The 15,816-nt window shown below is 34.7% G+C and overlaps 1 protein-coding gene across 1 annotated transcript; it reads right to left on the bottom strand.

The window, feature by feature from the left end:
* Positions 1–892: 892 nt before the first annotated feature.
* On the bottom strand, positions 893–1,306 carry LOC121487133 (polyubiquitin-like). Its single transcript, XM_041748572.1, has one exon. The coding sequence runs from the start codon at positions 1,304–1,306 to the stop codon at positions 893–895; it is 414 nt and encodes a 137-aa protein (XP_041604506.1).
* Positions 1,307–15,816: the final 14,510 nt, after the last annotated feature.

The following is a 15,816-nucleotide window of genomic DNA, read 5'->3' on the forward strand; positions in this document are numbered from 1 at the left end:
GAAGGGTGGCATTGCCAGGATAGGGAGACAGCAACACCTGGAGTTAGAGACAAAAGTTGCTGTAAAGTAATAGCTTAAAACAGGACCACCAACAATCCTTATAGGGTAGAGAAATCAATGAGATGATAAATGCTTTCACCACTTGCTCCCTTCAATCTTCTACTGGTACCTATCATTGGATAAATCCAATCAGATGATGGTGAGCAAGGAGATCACTGGTACACAGGACAGCTTCCTGGCTCAAAAACAGAAAAATTAGAGGAGTGAATGGATGGCTGATGTAGAGGATATAGCATACTACATTTAAGTGGTAAGGTGGGGAGGAGGCACCCCGGTGGCTCTGTGGTTGAGTGTCTGCCTTTGGCTCAGGTTGTGATCCTGGGGTCCTGGGATCAAGTCCGCATCAGGCTCCCCACAAGGAGCTTACTTCTCCCTCTGCCTGTGTCTCTGCCTCTGTGTGTCTCTCATGAATAAATAAAATCTTTTTTAAAAAAGTGGTAAGAGAGGAAAATAGAGAACATGAAAATGCTTTCTCAAACAAGAAAAGTCTATGAGTGAGATTTCATTGATTTATTTATTAAAAAAAAAAATGTATCCAGGATCTTCTCTGTGCTAAACACAGATTAAAATAATAAAAACCTGTAAAAAAAAATCAGTGAAGGTAATGGCTTTGAAAATGTCTTTTAGTTTGGAAGGCACTAATAATTTTTAAAATAAAACTTTTTTTTATGCTACCATGCAACAAAACTTGTATTAACATTTTGAACAGCTATTGAGAAAACCAGTGATTCAGCTGTTACTGAAACTGGTAATTTCTAAACTTAAATTGGGACAAATGACTAGAGTCCAGAGCAATGCCATCATTGGGCACTAAGAATTCAAGATTAAAGAATTAACAGACACCCCTCAGGCGAAGGACAAGGTAGAGAGTTGACTCCTTCTGGATGTTGTAATCAGAAAGTGCAGACATCTTCCAGCTACTTACCTGCAAAGATGAGCCTCTGCTGGTCGGGGGCGGGGGGGGGGGGGTGCCCTCTTTATCCTGGATCTTGGCCTTCACATTTTCAATGGTGTCACTGGGCTCCACCTCCAGGGTAATGGTCTTGCAGGTCAGGGTCTTCAGGAAGATCTGCATATAACCCCTCAGGCACAGGATGAGGTGGAAAGTTGACTCTTTCTGGATGTTGTAATCAGAAAGGGTGCGGCCATCTTCCACCTGCTTGCCTGCAAAGATGAGCCTCTGCTGGTCAGAAGAAACACTAGAAAACACCACTTCCTTATAAAGATAAGTGAGATTACTTGTCATGATGGCACAGTGAGCAAAAACATAGCTACCCATATTTTCTCTGAAGTCAAATAAATACTAGGTAAAAGACATTGAAAATATACTGTAAAGCACACAGCCACACTTATAAAAGAGAGAGAGAGAGAGAGAGAGAGAGAGTAACTACCATAATGACTCTGAGAAGCAATGAATAGTCACAGACAGAAGGTGAAAGCCAGTGACACTAGACAGTAGAGAATAAGGATCAGTCTACACAGGTATATACAAGCAAATGGATTAGCATAAGCCCCACGATAGACTGAGAGTCAGATCTGGATTTCTTAAATAATGAGAGAAATCGTGACCCAGAACCAAGCAAGTGAACCAGCTTGTAAACTAGTCCAACCAAGCATATCTACAAGTATCAAGAAACATTCTTTTTCTCTGTCAAAGTTAAAGTGCCAGTGAGACACTTATGAGTTCTTATCATTTTTTGTGGGTCTTTTCCTCAGTCTTTCCTCTTTTCCTATGCCATTATAAAGATGAATACAGACCAGGCTAGCATCATGGTTATACAGTCATTATTGTTAAATTCATTTTCTTCTGATTTTAAAATTTAAAATGAAAATGCAATGAATAAAGGCATTTTTTAGACAATGTGCTGAGCACATTGTAAGGTGACCCCCAGTGAGTCACACTTTAGTTCACTCCTTTTCTCTGGAGTACAGGTGGAACCTGACAAAGATTTTGGGATGACACTCCCATGGCTATGTGTGTTATATAAGACTCTTAACCACTGGAGCGACAGATTCTCCTGATGGCCCTGAAGATGCAAGCTTCCATGTGGTGAGACGGTTTGTGGGAGGACCGCCTGGTAGGAAACCACAGGCAGCCTCCAGAACATGATGGTGACCTCAAATCAATGTCAGTAAGGAGAATCCAGGGACCTCAGTTATAGAGTCACAAGGAAATGAATCCTGACAGTAACCTAAATGAACATAGAAGCCTACCCTTCCCAGACATGTCATCAGAAGAAAATACAGGCTGCCCTTGGCTATACAGGCTTTCAAGACCAGGAAGCAGAGTCAGCTGAGCCATGCCTGGACTGTTGGTTTATGAAACTGTGAGACAAAAATATCTATTGGTCTACTGTTTTAAGCCAGTAAACTTTGGTCATTCATCACACAACAAAAGAAAATATATGAATGAGAAATAATAGGTATGAGAAAATAATTTAGGAAATGATAACATTCAGATGTTTAAATAAAAATTCACCTGCAAACAGTTGGTGAACAGAATAAATCTTAGCTACAACACAGTTGAAAAAAGAATTAGCAAATTGGACAATAAATATAAATAGTCTGGAAGGAAGCATGTAGAGATAATAAATGGAAAATATAACAAATCCATGTAGATATACTGTGGTTAGAATGAATAGCTCTACCACAGAGCTGAAGAAAGTAATTGAGTGAAGGAGTACTGAGAAGGGAAAGGAATAGTTGGGGACAATGTGAAGAAGAAGGAATATTATGATTGAGTATCTTCTGGCCCCAAATAATATTCAAATTCCCTGGCTAAAAGCATTACCAAGTTATATTAGCCGAGTTAAGTAAATTTTAGAAAAATCACCACTTAACCATGGCTTACTGAAATTGCAGAACATCACATCCACAAACAAATATGAAAATCAATCAAAAAGAAAAAACAGATCTCCTGCAAAAGTATGACAATCAAATTAATAGGGAGGAATGTTTTATAAACAGGAACAAACCAATAAACATTGGTGCCATAGTTTCAAAGTGAAGTGGAAAAGAACATTAAATTCTTTTCAGTACAAAAATCAATCCAGAAATAAAAAAGGGAGAAGAAAAAGAAAGGGAGAAGACACTATGACAAACAAAGAAATTCACACAGCAAATCAGAAGATAGGCATAATAGTCTATAGCAAATATTAAATAAATAATAAAAATGCAAATTTCTTATTCAAAACAAACTGGAGTTGAAAACATAGATATAAATAACATAGCAAAGGAAGAGGTAAGTTCAGAGAAATCATTCCATTTTGGTTTTCTTTCTTTTTCTGCAAGAGGCCAAAGATTCTAATTAATTTTGACTAGAGATTAACATATTTTTGCTAAAACGTTAAATATGCTATGGGAAGAATAGAGTGCATATTTTATACATCATTAAAGAAAAAGTATATGAAAAGGACTTTATCAGTTCTGCAAAATCAAGAAATTGAAAAAAGTAAAAATATGGCAAATAAAAAGTACCTTTTGAAGTGATAAGAACTGCCAATCCCCATAATAACTATAGTCACATGTTAAGCTGATCTATTAAAAATGAGAAAGCTTCCCTTGAAATTATGTACTATGTTAAGTAATAGAAACTAAATACAACTCCACAGAATAAGTGGGAATTAATGGATGGAAGATGATACACCTGCAAAAGACCAATCCCCTCTCATCCAAAAGTCTTATGTTTCAAGACCTACATTAAATAAACTCAAGTCAAAATTGTTAGGTGGGAAAATTCATACTAAGAAAAGAGTATACAAAGTAATATTTTAAAAGAGTCATAAATACATACTAGCTAAAATATAGTCAAATTATAGAGAAAAATACAGATAAAACCCACACAGACATAAGAAGTTCACAATTCCACAACTGTAATAGAAAAAAAAATCTTCCCTGCCAAAAATCTTTTAGTATATAAAAGACCGGTATGATATAATTTCAATGCTATCATATGCCTACCTCAATAGATTTCGAAATATTATGAATAATACTACTCTTGAGTCCCAGTACTATTCAGTGATGGGGATGTCAAATGTATAAAGAACTTCTTGCACCTTATAGGATTGAGAATTAAATATATTTTCTTACAGATACATTTATAGCAACCCAATATTTTAACATAGACTAGTATCAAGTTTTCATATACCAAAACAATTTAAGAAGAATAAAATTGAATGAATCTACTTAAGGCTAATTTCTGAATTTAAGCCCGAATATTTATAATCCAATAGCACCCCACAATCTTCTTACTTCAAATAATCGATTGTATTATCAACTCTTAAAGGCAAAGATAGGGGGCACCAGGGTGGCTCAGTGTTGGAGTGTCCGCCTTTGGCTTGGGTTGTGATCCTGGGATTCCTGCCTCAAGTCCTGCATCAGGGTCCCCACAGAGAGGTTGCTTCTCCCTCTACTTTGGTCTCTGCACCCCTCTCTTTGTCTCTCATGAATAAATAATTAAATATCTTTTTTAAAAAAAGTAAACGTAGTCGTGTTTTAAGTGTGTTTATTCCTGCCACACGTTAGACTCAACTTTTCAGGGACAACTTAGGGCATGAACAAACAAACTGTCAGTGTGTGAATAGAGCCCATGAGATAGATTTTGAGACAAAATTTAAAACATTTTAGTAGTAATACAAATGTACTAACATCTGTATGTCCCATTTGAATCATCAATCACAGGTTGGAAGAGGTCATTGTGAGAGATAGAAACCCCACTGGCCAGGTGCTTCTCTATGATTTTCAGCAATATGGGATATTTTAAATAAAATGACTAGATAGGACTTATATTACATATAAGGGAATTTAAATATATGCTCCAAAGAAGTAACCCCTGAAATTCCTAGCACTTAAATGACCCAGAAATTCTCTACTTTAACAGAAGAGTTCAAGTATCTAGAAAAGAGATGACATCATAAATAATCACATATTAACATATTTTCAATAAACTAGTCAGATGAGCTAGCCAATCATATTTTGGGTGAAATGGTTATATTAGTCTTAACGCAAAATAAGTAATGCAATTGTCATATTATATAGTTGAAGAAATTAAAGGAAGACTTTATTGCCAGTGATTATGGGGAGAGAAATTGAGGGAACCAAGATTCCCATGTACACTTATTTCAAAGCCCTAATTGTTTCAAGGATACCTGGTACATCACTGAAGAAATGAATGATGAATATAACACACAATTTCGTTGATGTCTTAAAAAAAAAAAAGGCCAAGTAGGATTTAATCACCAGGTGTTATGAGCTATAGAGTCTGATGAAAAATTGCTGTTATCTTTTCCAAAGTTTCTCGGAAATAAATGTTTTCAGAGGGAGTAAGATGAGAGGTAAAAACTTAATGATAAATATTTTTAAAAATTGAAGATGTTTATTTTGGTTCTTATTATTAATTTACTAACCATTCTATGTTAAAGGAGGAGAAAAAAAATGCACAAGAGAGAAAACCTTACAGAAACTATCAATTGCAAAGCTGACAGATTAGATGAGTGCATGACGTACCTTTATTTCAAGTTCCTATACTTACAAGTGAGAACCAGACTGGTCCTTCATAAGATTCCTAATTTTTAAACTTTTAGTTATTCTTATTTGTATTACGATGAAATACTTTATAGGTAAAACATATTTGTTAATGTGGTGAGTGTAGTGGTGTGTGTGTGTGTGTGTGTGTGTGTGTCTGTTTTTCTATATAGTTCTTTACATTTCAACAGAAACTGTGTGATACATCTACTGAGCATGAATAATTCACATGAGAACGATATGTCTATTTTCTTTGTATTTGTACAACAATTTAGTTCCTTTTGGTGACACCAATAAGTCAACAGGAGAGGCCCTGGCATCTTAGTTGCTCCTCAGAGGAAGGAAACCCTTCTAACTTTAAAGGACAATGTATTCATCTGGAATTCTTTTCATTTATTATTTAAATGCTCCCTAGAACAATCCATATATCCCTTTAGTTGGTAAAATATCAGGTTACAAATAGCTGGGGAGTAATTTTTTACATCAGCTTGAATAATTGTGGGAAGGCAGTGTGACAGTAAAAGTTTAAATGATACATCTAAATTACTGTCCTTTAGAGAACTGCAGGAGGAATTTAAATTACAAAACAGGCAACAACCTAAATATTGTCAGCTAAGCAGAAACCTCCCTCAGTTCATCTGATCTCCTACTGAGAATTCTCTTGTTATGTGTCTCATGCTAGTTTTCCAATGACAAACTTCAGATTTTAAACCATTCATTTTTTCTTGTAATTGCATTACTCTATAGGACCATTAAAATAATTAAAAGGGCAAATGAAGAATGTCATATGAAGCAAAAAGAAAGTAATTGGCTTTTAACAGGAAAGTTCATGGTAATGTAGAAATTAGGTATGCACCTGGTAGAGGAAAACATGAAATTACCTATGTTAAAATAGCAAACTATCAAAAATGTTACTTATATATAATGCATTTATAGTAGAGTAGTGTATCAGTTAAGAGAAGAAAGTAAACCAGGCAATTTCCTCTGATTCTACTTCCAACAATAGACTGTACCATCCTCTACGGTGGGTTTCTGGTTTTACCCCCTGTTGCTTCCATCCAGATTTACCCACATGACTGCAGCCTATGGTCACGCTGGAGATTGGCATATTTACTAACAAACTACTGAAAGACCATAAACCGTCAAGAAAACAACCTAGGTACCTTCATCTTGTATCTTTATTTACATCATGCCCTTTGCTTTGGTTTGATTTTGGTTTGTTTGTATATGATCAAATAGCCTAATAACCATCATCTGGAGGGGAATACAAATGTAAAGCAGAGACTGCTTCAACAGGCTAATAGAATACAGACATCCATAAACGTGCAATCACTACTTTTCTTGGACACAGCCTATAATTTGCCTATAAATAAAACTGTTAAACACACTCACACCAGCAACAGCCATTATCAGAAACACTGACTACTCTTTATAATCTTTGTACAATTTGTAATGTGAGTATCAGAGTAAGTCTATTCCAATGAAGGACTGTATTTTTCAGACTTGGCTGCTTATTCCAGGTTGTTCTCCAATTAGCTTCCCAACAATAAACACATATTCATATGCTCATCATCTGGCCCCAGAATGCAGATGTGAGGGAAGGAGGCCCTAGCCAATCTGGCAAGAGCTGGAATCAACAATAGTCCATTACAGGATCTGCTAAGTGAGGGTAGATGCTCATGTGTAGGCCTCCTATCATTTTGGGAGAGACAACATCTCATGCAGCAAGCTTAGTAATCATCAAGACCAGAGACTATAGGATTATTAGCAAGATCCTCCAGAGTTTTTCTCCTAATAAGGTTTGATCGTGTAATGGTCAATACCAGAAGTCATCAGCTGATTTACTCTCTACTTCAGTCAAACCAATTATACCTATTCATAATTATAAATCAAACCTTACGTCACCTTACCTACTGTTTCAGAGTTTCTCATTTTTTAGGTGTTTTTAAGAACTTCATTTTTAGGGGCAACTGGGTGTCTCAGTCAGGTAAGCATCTGCCTGTGGCTCAGGTCCTGATCCTGTGGTGCTGGGATAGGGCCCCAAATGGGGCTCCCTGCCCATTGAGGAGTCTGCTTCTCCTTCCCCCTGCCCTTGCACTCTTGCTCACTCTCGTGTGCCTGCTCTCTTTCTCAAAGAAATAAAACATTTAAAAAATTCATTTTCTTTTCTAGATGAGTTTCAGGTACACAGTACAACCACAGGAAGGTACAGAGACTTGAACCTACAATGACACACCATTACCACCCAAATTCATAGAGTACATAGTTATGAAATCGTACAGAGTATTTCCACAGCCCTGCAAATCTTCCCTGTGCTTTGCCTATTCAGCCCTGGCAACCAAGATCTTTATTCCTGTCTACTTAGTTTTGCCTTTTACAGAATGTTGCAAAGTACGAATCATAGATTATTTTTTATAAAAAAATATTGTCCTACACTGCTTATAATCCTATTCTTTTATGCATCTATCTTAAAAGCCACAACCATGAATTTGAATTATAAAACTATTTAAATATATACACGTCTATGAAGAGAATATTTAATTTTTAATTAAATTTTCATAAATGGCATTTCCCCACAACTTACTTTTCATATAACCCTATTCACTTTGAAAACTATCTACAGTGAATAAGTGAATATCCAAAATTTATTTAATCAGTCTCATACTAATGGATATTTAGATTCTTTCAAAGTTTTCTGATTACCAAAAAAATTGGGATGAGTATCCTTATGTTTCCTTATTTAAATTCACAAATGTCCCTAGCATATATTTGTAATTTGAATTAATGAATATAGGTTGCATAGTTGCAAAATAGGACTCTTAGGTGGTAAGGTAGTTTTTCAAAAAATTTATCTTCCCACAAATACTTTTCAGTAAGCCCTATTTTCAAAAGGGGGCCCATATAAGTTTTCTACTTTTTTCCTTTGCTCAGTTTTCAATTGAATTGTAGATTTTTCTAACAACTTTTATTAGATGTTTTTTATTGTGGATATTAATCCTTAGCCTGATATGTGGGGATATCACTTATAATCTTGTTATTTTTGCTTCCCCGTTTATTTTTGATCATTCTTGCTTATAGAGCTATCTATAGAGCTATAGGTGTTTCTTAAAATCATATTTTGAAATTTTAGGACCCTATTCCAATATTTTTATTAACTTCTTATTTACATAAGGTTAATACTAATTCTATTGTTATTTAAAAACTGAACTCATTTTAAATATTATTCTTTTTAATTAATTAAAATTCTTTTAAAATATAATTTTAAAATTTCGTTTAAGTTCTTCTATGTTGTGATATACAAGTTTACATATTATATAATGTCTCTCCAGGCATTCTTTGCTAAATATTTCAGTGTCCAATCTGATTTTCTATTAGTCCATGAGGTGTTTAGACTTCAATATTTTCTTATCATATTGCATTTTGAGTCAGAGAATATGTCTTTCCAATTGTGTCTTATTTTATAGTCTATTTCCTGGCTTGATTATATTAATCTTCAATGTACACTATTTTTTGGATGAAAGATTTTATAATAATTTTAGGCTAATTTTATTCATTATGTTGTTTAAATCCTTGGGGTCCTTGGAAAAACTTTGACAGCTTTATCTATCAGTTTCTTACTGAACCCTTTTAAATTCTGCCCCTATCTTTTTTTAGTCCTTTCAGTTTGTGGGCTGTGGTTTATATATTTCACGTCTTTCTTTTAGGTGAATAGAAGTTTATAACAGCAATATCTTTTTTATTGGCTTATTCTGCGGTACTCCTCTGCATCCCTATGAATTCCTTTCCACTTAAGTACTAAGAGTTTATGTTTATGGGATTGTTAGACCAGCTTTCATCGATCCAACTTCATTCTTGCCACTTCAGTAAGTGGTCAATTTGTACTCATTCGCTGAATGGTCCATTAGTTGAATGAACGTTTCTCTGAACTTTCTTATTTCATCTAACAGTGTGGTTTCAGTTAAGCAGTTTCCATTTTTCCTTCATGATGGAATGTAAAAGACTGTTCAGTTCATCTGTGTTGTCTTGGTACTACCCCTGAAGATCCAAGGGCTAGAGAGAAGGGGCTGAAGAAGTGGGCAGCAAAGATGGATACAATGTTCTTCAACACATACCGTATCATAAGCAAAACATAATAAGATTGTTTTCATATTAATTATATTCTGGAAGATACTTTCATAAATGCACATACATTTATATCTTCATGAGAATGATATAATATTGTGCTTTGTGATTCCACATTTCTTCCCACCAGTCTTTCCCACTTATAGTCCTAGATGTTTTGCAATTTAGAGATCAGTGTCAACAAATAATGTGGAGTTATAATGCTTTCTAGTAAAAGCAAAGAGAAACTGGTCAATTATACACAGTATTTAAAAGTGAAAAATAGGGGCACCTGGGTGTCTAAGTGGTTGAAACTCTGCCTTTGGGTCAGGTCAGGATCCCGGGGTCCTGAGATAGAGTCCAGCATGGGGCTCCCTGCAGGGAGCCTGCTTCTCCCTCTGCTATGTCTCTGCCTCTCTCTGTCTCTCATGAATAAATAAATAACATCTTAGAGAAAAAAGTAAAAAAGCAGAATACTTGAATTAATCATTCACTGGATTGATTACCTAAAAATTACCTACTTGATGGTTTGTCTAATTCTACCTTTCTTCAATTTTTAATCATCCCCATATATTTTTCAGTTATTTTTCAGTCTTTTTCTTTTATTGAAATTATAGAAATAATTTTATCACATATATACAAAGTTGGTATTTGACAATGCTAGGCATAATTCAATAAGAAGATAAATTAGGTGGCAGATAAGTGTGCCACATTTAAAAAAATAAACAAATTTCAACAATAGTGTTGCCATATTTATAAGTTTTCAGTTAGATTACACAAATGTTAAAAAATAAGTTTTAGGATTTTAGAAAACCCCAAGGAATTTCAAATAATTGTTGGGTAATCTTAATCAAGTTGACAAAGCTAGATATTAACATGACCTAATGGACTCAAAATCTATTGAGGGGCGCATGGATGGCTCAGTCGGTTAAACGTCTGCCTTCGGCTCAGGTCATGATCCCTGGGTCCTGGGATGGAGTCCTTCTCCTCCCTCTTCATTCCCTTACTATCTCTGTCTCTCTCAAATAAATAAAATCTTAAAAAATAAATTTAAAAAATAAAAATAAATAAAAATATTTTGAAAAATATTGGATGGCCAAAGATAACTAAAACAAAGTCAATAAATATTAAATGAGTAATATATGGACATAATTATTTGAAGTACAGAAGACAGCCGCTGAACTAAAACTATAGCATTAGAAAGAGCTCTTAAGATTGACTAAAAAGATAGAGTGGAAACTTAAATGCATACTGTTAACTGAAAAATGTGAATCCAAAAAGGCTACATACTGATGATTCTGGAGATTCTTTATCCATTAGTTGATGCCAAGTTTTGGCAATAATAAATAAAACATCTTTGGATAAAAATATCAGGGGCAACGATTGCTGGATCATACGGTAAGAGTACATTTAGTATTCTAAGAAACTACTAAACCATCTTTCAAAGTGGCTGTACCATTTTGCATTCCACCAGAATTCCTGCTGCTTCCCATCCTTGCTGACATTCGGTGTTGTCAGTGTTCCAGATTTTGGTCATTCTACTCAGTATGTAATGGCAGCTCTTGTTTTAATTTTCACTTCTCTAATGGCATATGGTATAGAGAACCTTTGGCCCATTTTTTATTAGTTTTTTTTTTTTCTTCTTATTGTTGAGTTGTAAGACACCTTTGTATATTTTGGTTAATAGCCCTATATCGATGTGTCATTGGCAAATATTTTCTCCCAGTCTGTGGCTTATTTTTTCATTTTCTTAGTTCTCTTTAGACAGTTCTTGCCAGTTCAGTAGTTTTGGTGAAGGGACTGATTGCTGGGGCTTCCTATCTTTTGTTTTTCATGATGTTATCTCCCATATTATCTTTTTTTTTTATTTGCTAATAAAAAAACTCATTCTCTTAATGGCCTATACCTTTCTCATTGTTCTAGCTGTATTAATTAATTTTTAAACGCATGAAGTTTGAAAGGGAAAAAAGACACTTAGCTATTTGTTCAGTATCTAATTATTTTACAGGAACACTTGCTATCTTAACTGCAAAATACTCTCTGCAGCTACTGTTCTTTATTTTATCACTGTTTGTATTGCCTTTTAAAACCTATGAAAAAAATTAATTATACCTTTTCATGGCTAAGAAACAACCCTGGGTCTTAGTTGGAAAAAAATTCATTGAAGCCAATTGAAGCCTAAAGAAAAAGAACACTTTTTATTTTCCGAACTACTCCTGGTCACAGGTCTTAGATAGTTTACACTTCTTCAAGACGTGAACAAGCCCTCCAGCTATTCCTGGATTTCTCTTTCTAATTTCAAAGCTTGCTCCTAACTGCAGCAAAGAGATTTAGACTTAAAAGATGCCCACTGGTGAGGACTAGTCTCTGTTTAGTTCCTTAAAACTTTTCTTCTCAATCACATAGCTTATGTGAATGCTGCACTTGCTTGTATTTTAAAAAAACCCACAGAATATTAATAGAACATATTTTAGAGATTACAAGGTCAGTAATTTTGAAGCAGGGGAATCATTTATTTTCACATATAATTTACAAATACATATATTTATGTGTAAGTATCATAAGTCTTGTGAGAGTATGTGTGTATGTATAAAAACAGGACCCTTCAGATGACAAAAGAGCTCCATCCATTCACTCTTCTTACCCACTTGGCCCTTTCAGCCAATTCTTGAGATTCCTTGGTATAACTCTCTGACAAGTCTAAACACTATTGAAACTACTTATATAATTTGATATCTATTGAGATAGTTTAGGAAACTAATCTACAAATGGTGGTAAGTTATTTATTTAAGATCCCAAATGCAGTAACAAATGAATGGTGTGTATATTCTAAGCATATTGACCATTGATTTTGTTGCTATTGCTGTCATTATATAGTTTTTGGTTGGACTAACTAAATTCAGTCTACTTTGGAATACAAATATCAGTCATCTGAAATGATGGTAGAAATGTTGGACTTATGTATGTGTGGATGGATAGATGATAGATAGGTGATGATAGATGATGGTAGATAGATAGATAGATAGATAGATAGATAGATAGATAGATATATGAATACATAAAATAAAAAATACTAGTTTCAGGAAAGGTTTTGTGGACCACAAATAACAGAATTCAAGCAAGTGTAAAGAAGGGAAACATGTTGAAATATCTCTTGTAATTCAAATATAATAGAGTCTCACAAATGTCAAAAACTAGAAAATCATCAGAAAGCCGGAACCCAGCGTTTTTTTCTCTTTAAGCATTATATTTTTGTTTCTAATTTATTATGTTTCCCAGTATGCATGATTTAATTCTTCTCTTTGCACACAGGAAAAACATAAACATAGCACAATGTCTAATAATAGCCCTACTAGTTTTTATCAACCATTTCTGCAATCTACCCCAAATCAATGCCAAATTTGCAAAGGAAAGAATCTGATTGCACTGGCTCAGATGAGATGACTTCCATGCCCACTGAATTGTAACTAGGGAGTTTGCTGTAAGGTCTAAATAAGATAGTTCATGGAAAATTCATAGTTTGCAGTCTGGTAAAAAGTACACATTGGCTGTGGGGGTAGAAAATGAATAGACAGAGAACAGGATTTTTAGAGCAGTGAAAATACTTTCTATAAAATTATAATGACTTTTCATTATGCATTTGTTCAATCCATAGAATATACAACACCAAGAGTGAACCCTAAGGTAAACTATAGACTTTGTGTGATTATGATGTATCAAGGAGGATTCTCCTTGGTAAAAAATGTACCATACCAGTGAGTGATGTTGGTAATGGGAGAAGCTGTGCAGAGGTTATAAAGAAAATCTCTGTACCTTCCTCTTAATTTTGTTATAAGCCTAAAACTGCTCTAAAAAATAAAGGCTTTTAAATCATAATTAAAAATAAACCATAAATCTTCATTATCATCTTCATTGCCCCCATCATAGGCATACCCATAGTTAGGGGCAATATTTCTAACTCTGACTTATGTGTTTATTCTAAGGCATATATGCAAACCCAGAAACAGAAAAATTCAAAAGATAATACTCCAGGTACCATACTTTAAAAAGTGAACTCTGCAAAATATATTCAGAAAAATATTTCAACAGTAATGAAATATAAACAATTTCAATTTATCAAATTGATGCCGGTTATTGCTAGGATAATATGAATATGTAATCAATAATATACATAATCCCTGAGGATGAGTTCATTCTCGACTTTATTTTTTATCTTTCTATCTGTCTTTTGGATTCTGACTCATTACAGTCTTTGGAAAAGCAGCAGTGTTTGTACTTAACCCAAAATAAGATCTGCATTTCATAAGTTTCATTGGCAATGTGCTATTTAAAAGCTGAAAGATTGCTAATTATTGGGGATGCTCACATGGTTGAGCCTTAATGCGAGAGTCAGTGCTGCTACTCAACAAAGCACTGAGACAGTTTAAACGATTTTGAAGGATAGAATTGGAGGACCCAGAGCATTTGCAGCCTAAGGCTATGGCAAGAAGCAGCCACAGCATTACCTTGCCTAGAAACCACCAAACAGTTTAAAGTGTCATTGTGGGAGTAGGGGGAAAAAGTGCTTAGAAGTGTTTGATTTTTAATATTTCTGAGTACACAAAAGATAAAAAGTATTGAAATGCAGCATTACCATATCTGAATCAATTTAGTGTCTGTATTACAAAATCTCTTTGGGTTTTTATAAGAGAGACAGTAGTGGAAACATCAAGGGAAAAGAGTTATCACTTTTTTCACATTAGAACATCCTGAGAGTTTACAACTGAGTATGTTCTTTATTTTTAATTCAGAAACACGTAGATACGGGGACAAAGACTAGCTAATGCCTTTCTTTCAAATTTAATGGCACACTTAACAAAATCACATCCAGTAAAACAGGCTATGAAGTTTTGTTCCTCTGAACTGCATGATTATATCTCATTAATCCATGGATCTCCGTTGTGCTATCTTAGTATTTGTGGCTTCAGTCTTTTCAATGAGTTGCTGGCACCATAGGCTCTGTCACCCTGGAAGCTTTCTTAAAATGATTGCAGCTTAATAGTCCTCACATTGGAGTTGTTTACTGCCAATAGTTGAAATTAACTGTAGTGCCTGTTAGCCCAAGAGAAACAACATTTTTAAATTAGAGCCTCAGCACTTTTCATTTCTCATGGAGCCCTTATATCAAATGTATTCACAAAGATGCGAGCAGAAGGCATTGAGCAGTTCAAATTGTAGTTAAGTTTTAATGGGATACTATTGCTGTCTCCTTTCTGTAAGTAAGATTTCAACAGTGCCAACAATGCCAACAAGGACAGCAGCATTAAAACTCACCCTTCTTGTATTAATATTCAGTCTGGTATGCAATCTCCATCCTCACAGGGCAGAAGAACTTTCTTTTCTTTTTCTTTTTTTTTTTAACTGAGAAAACAATGCTGGCAACTTTCAATAGTGTAGAGCGAGAAAAATAAGTAAAATTTGACAGGGAGAGTTAGATCTAGCTCCTCATGTTTATTACAGAAAAACAAAAAACAAACAAACAAACAAAAAAACGATGTGGATTCAAGAGACCAGTTTTACCTTCCTAGAGAAAGACATGCCAAGTATCTCAAGCAGATCTTATACCATTAACTGAATCCTTACTGTTCGCTAGAAAAGATACAACATATTTATCTACTTTATCTCCATGAGCTCTAATTCATCATTTCAGGGTAGGTACTTTTACTACCATTTTAGAGATGAGAAAACTAAGGTGCAGAGAAGTGAAATAAATTGTTCAAGGCTGGGCAGCCCTTCGTGGCTCAGCGGTTTAGTGCCTGCTTTCAGCTTTGGGGCCTGATCCTGGAGGCCCAGGATCCAGTCTCACGTTGGGCTCCCTGCATGGCACCTGCTTCTCCCTCTGCCTGTGTCTCTGTCTCTCTGTGTTTCTCATGAATAAATAAACTAAATCTTTAAAAAAAATTGTTCAAGGTCAGATGACCAATTGATGATACAGCTGTGACTTGAACCCAAGTCCATCTCACTCTAAAGCCATAAAGTGTGTGCTCTCTTTTTATTGCCAAACTATCTTATATCATTTTTTTCTATCAATATATACATGTTTTGACAATTCAATGAATTTGGCACATTTATAGAATTTGAAAGGCATCACCA

The sequence above is a fragment of the Vulpes lagopus genome, chromosome 3, assembly GCF_018345385.1.
Source record: "Vulpes lagopus strain Blue_001 chromosome 3, ASM1834538v1, whole genome shotgun sequence".
Classification (NCBI taxonomy): Eukaryota; Metazoa; Chordata; class Mammalia; order Carnivora; family Canidae; genus Vulpes; species Vulpes lagopus.

Bases quoted from the DNA above. Each gene is read 5' to 3' on its own strand.
- LOC121487133 (XM_041748572.1), bottom strand. From the start codon at position 1,306: ATGACAAGTAATCTCACTTATCTTTATAAGGAAGTGGTGTTTTCTAGT.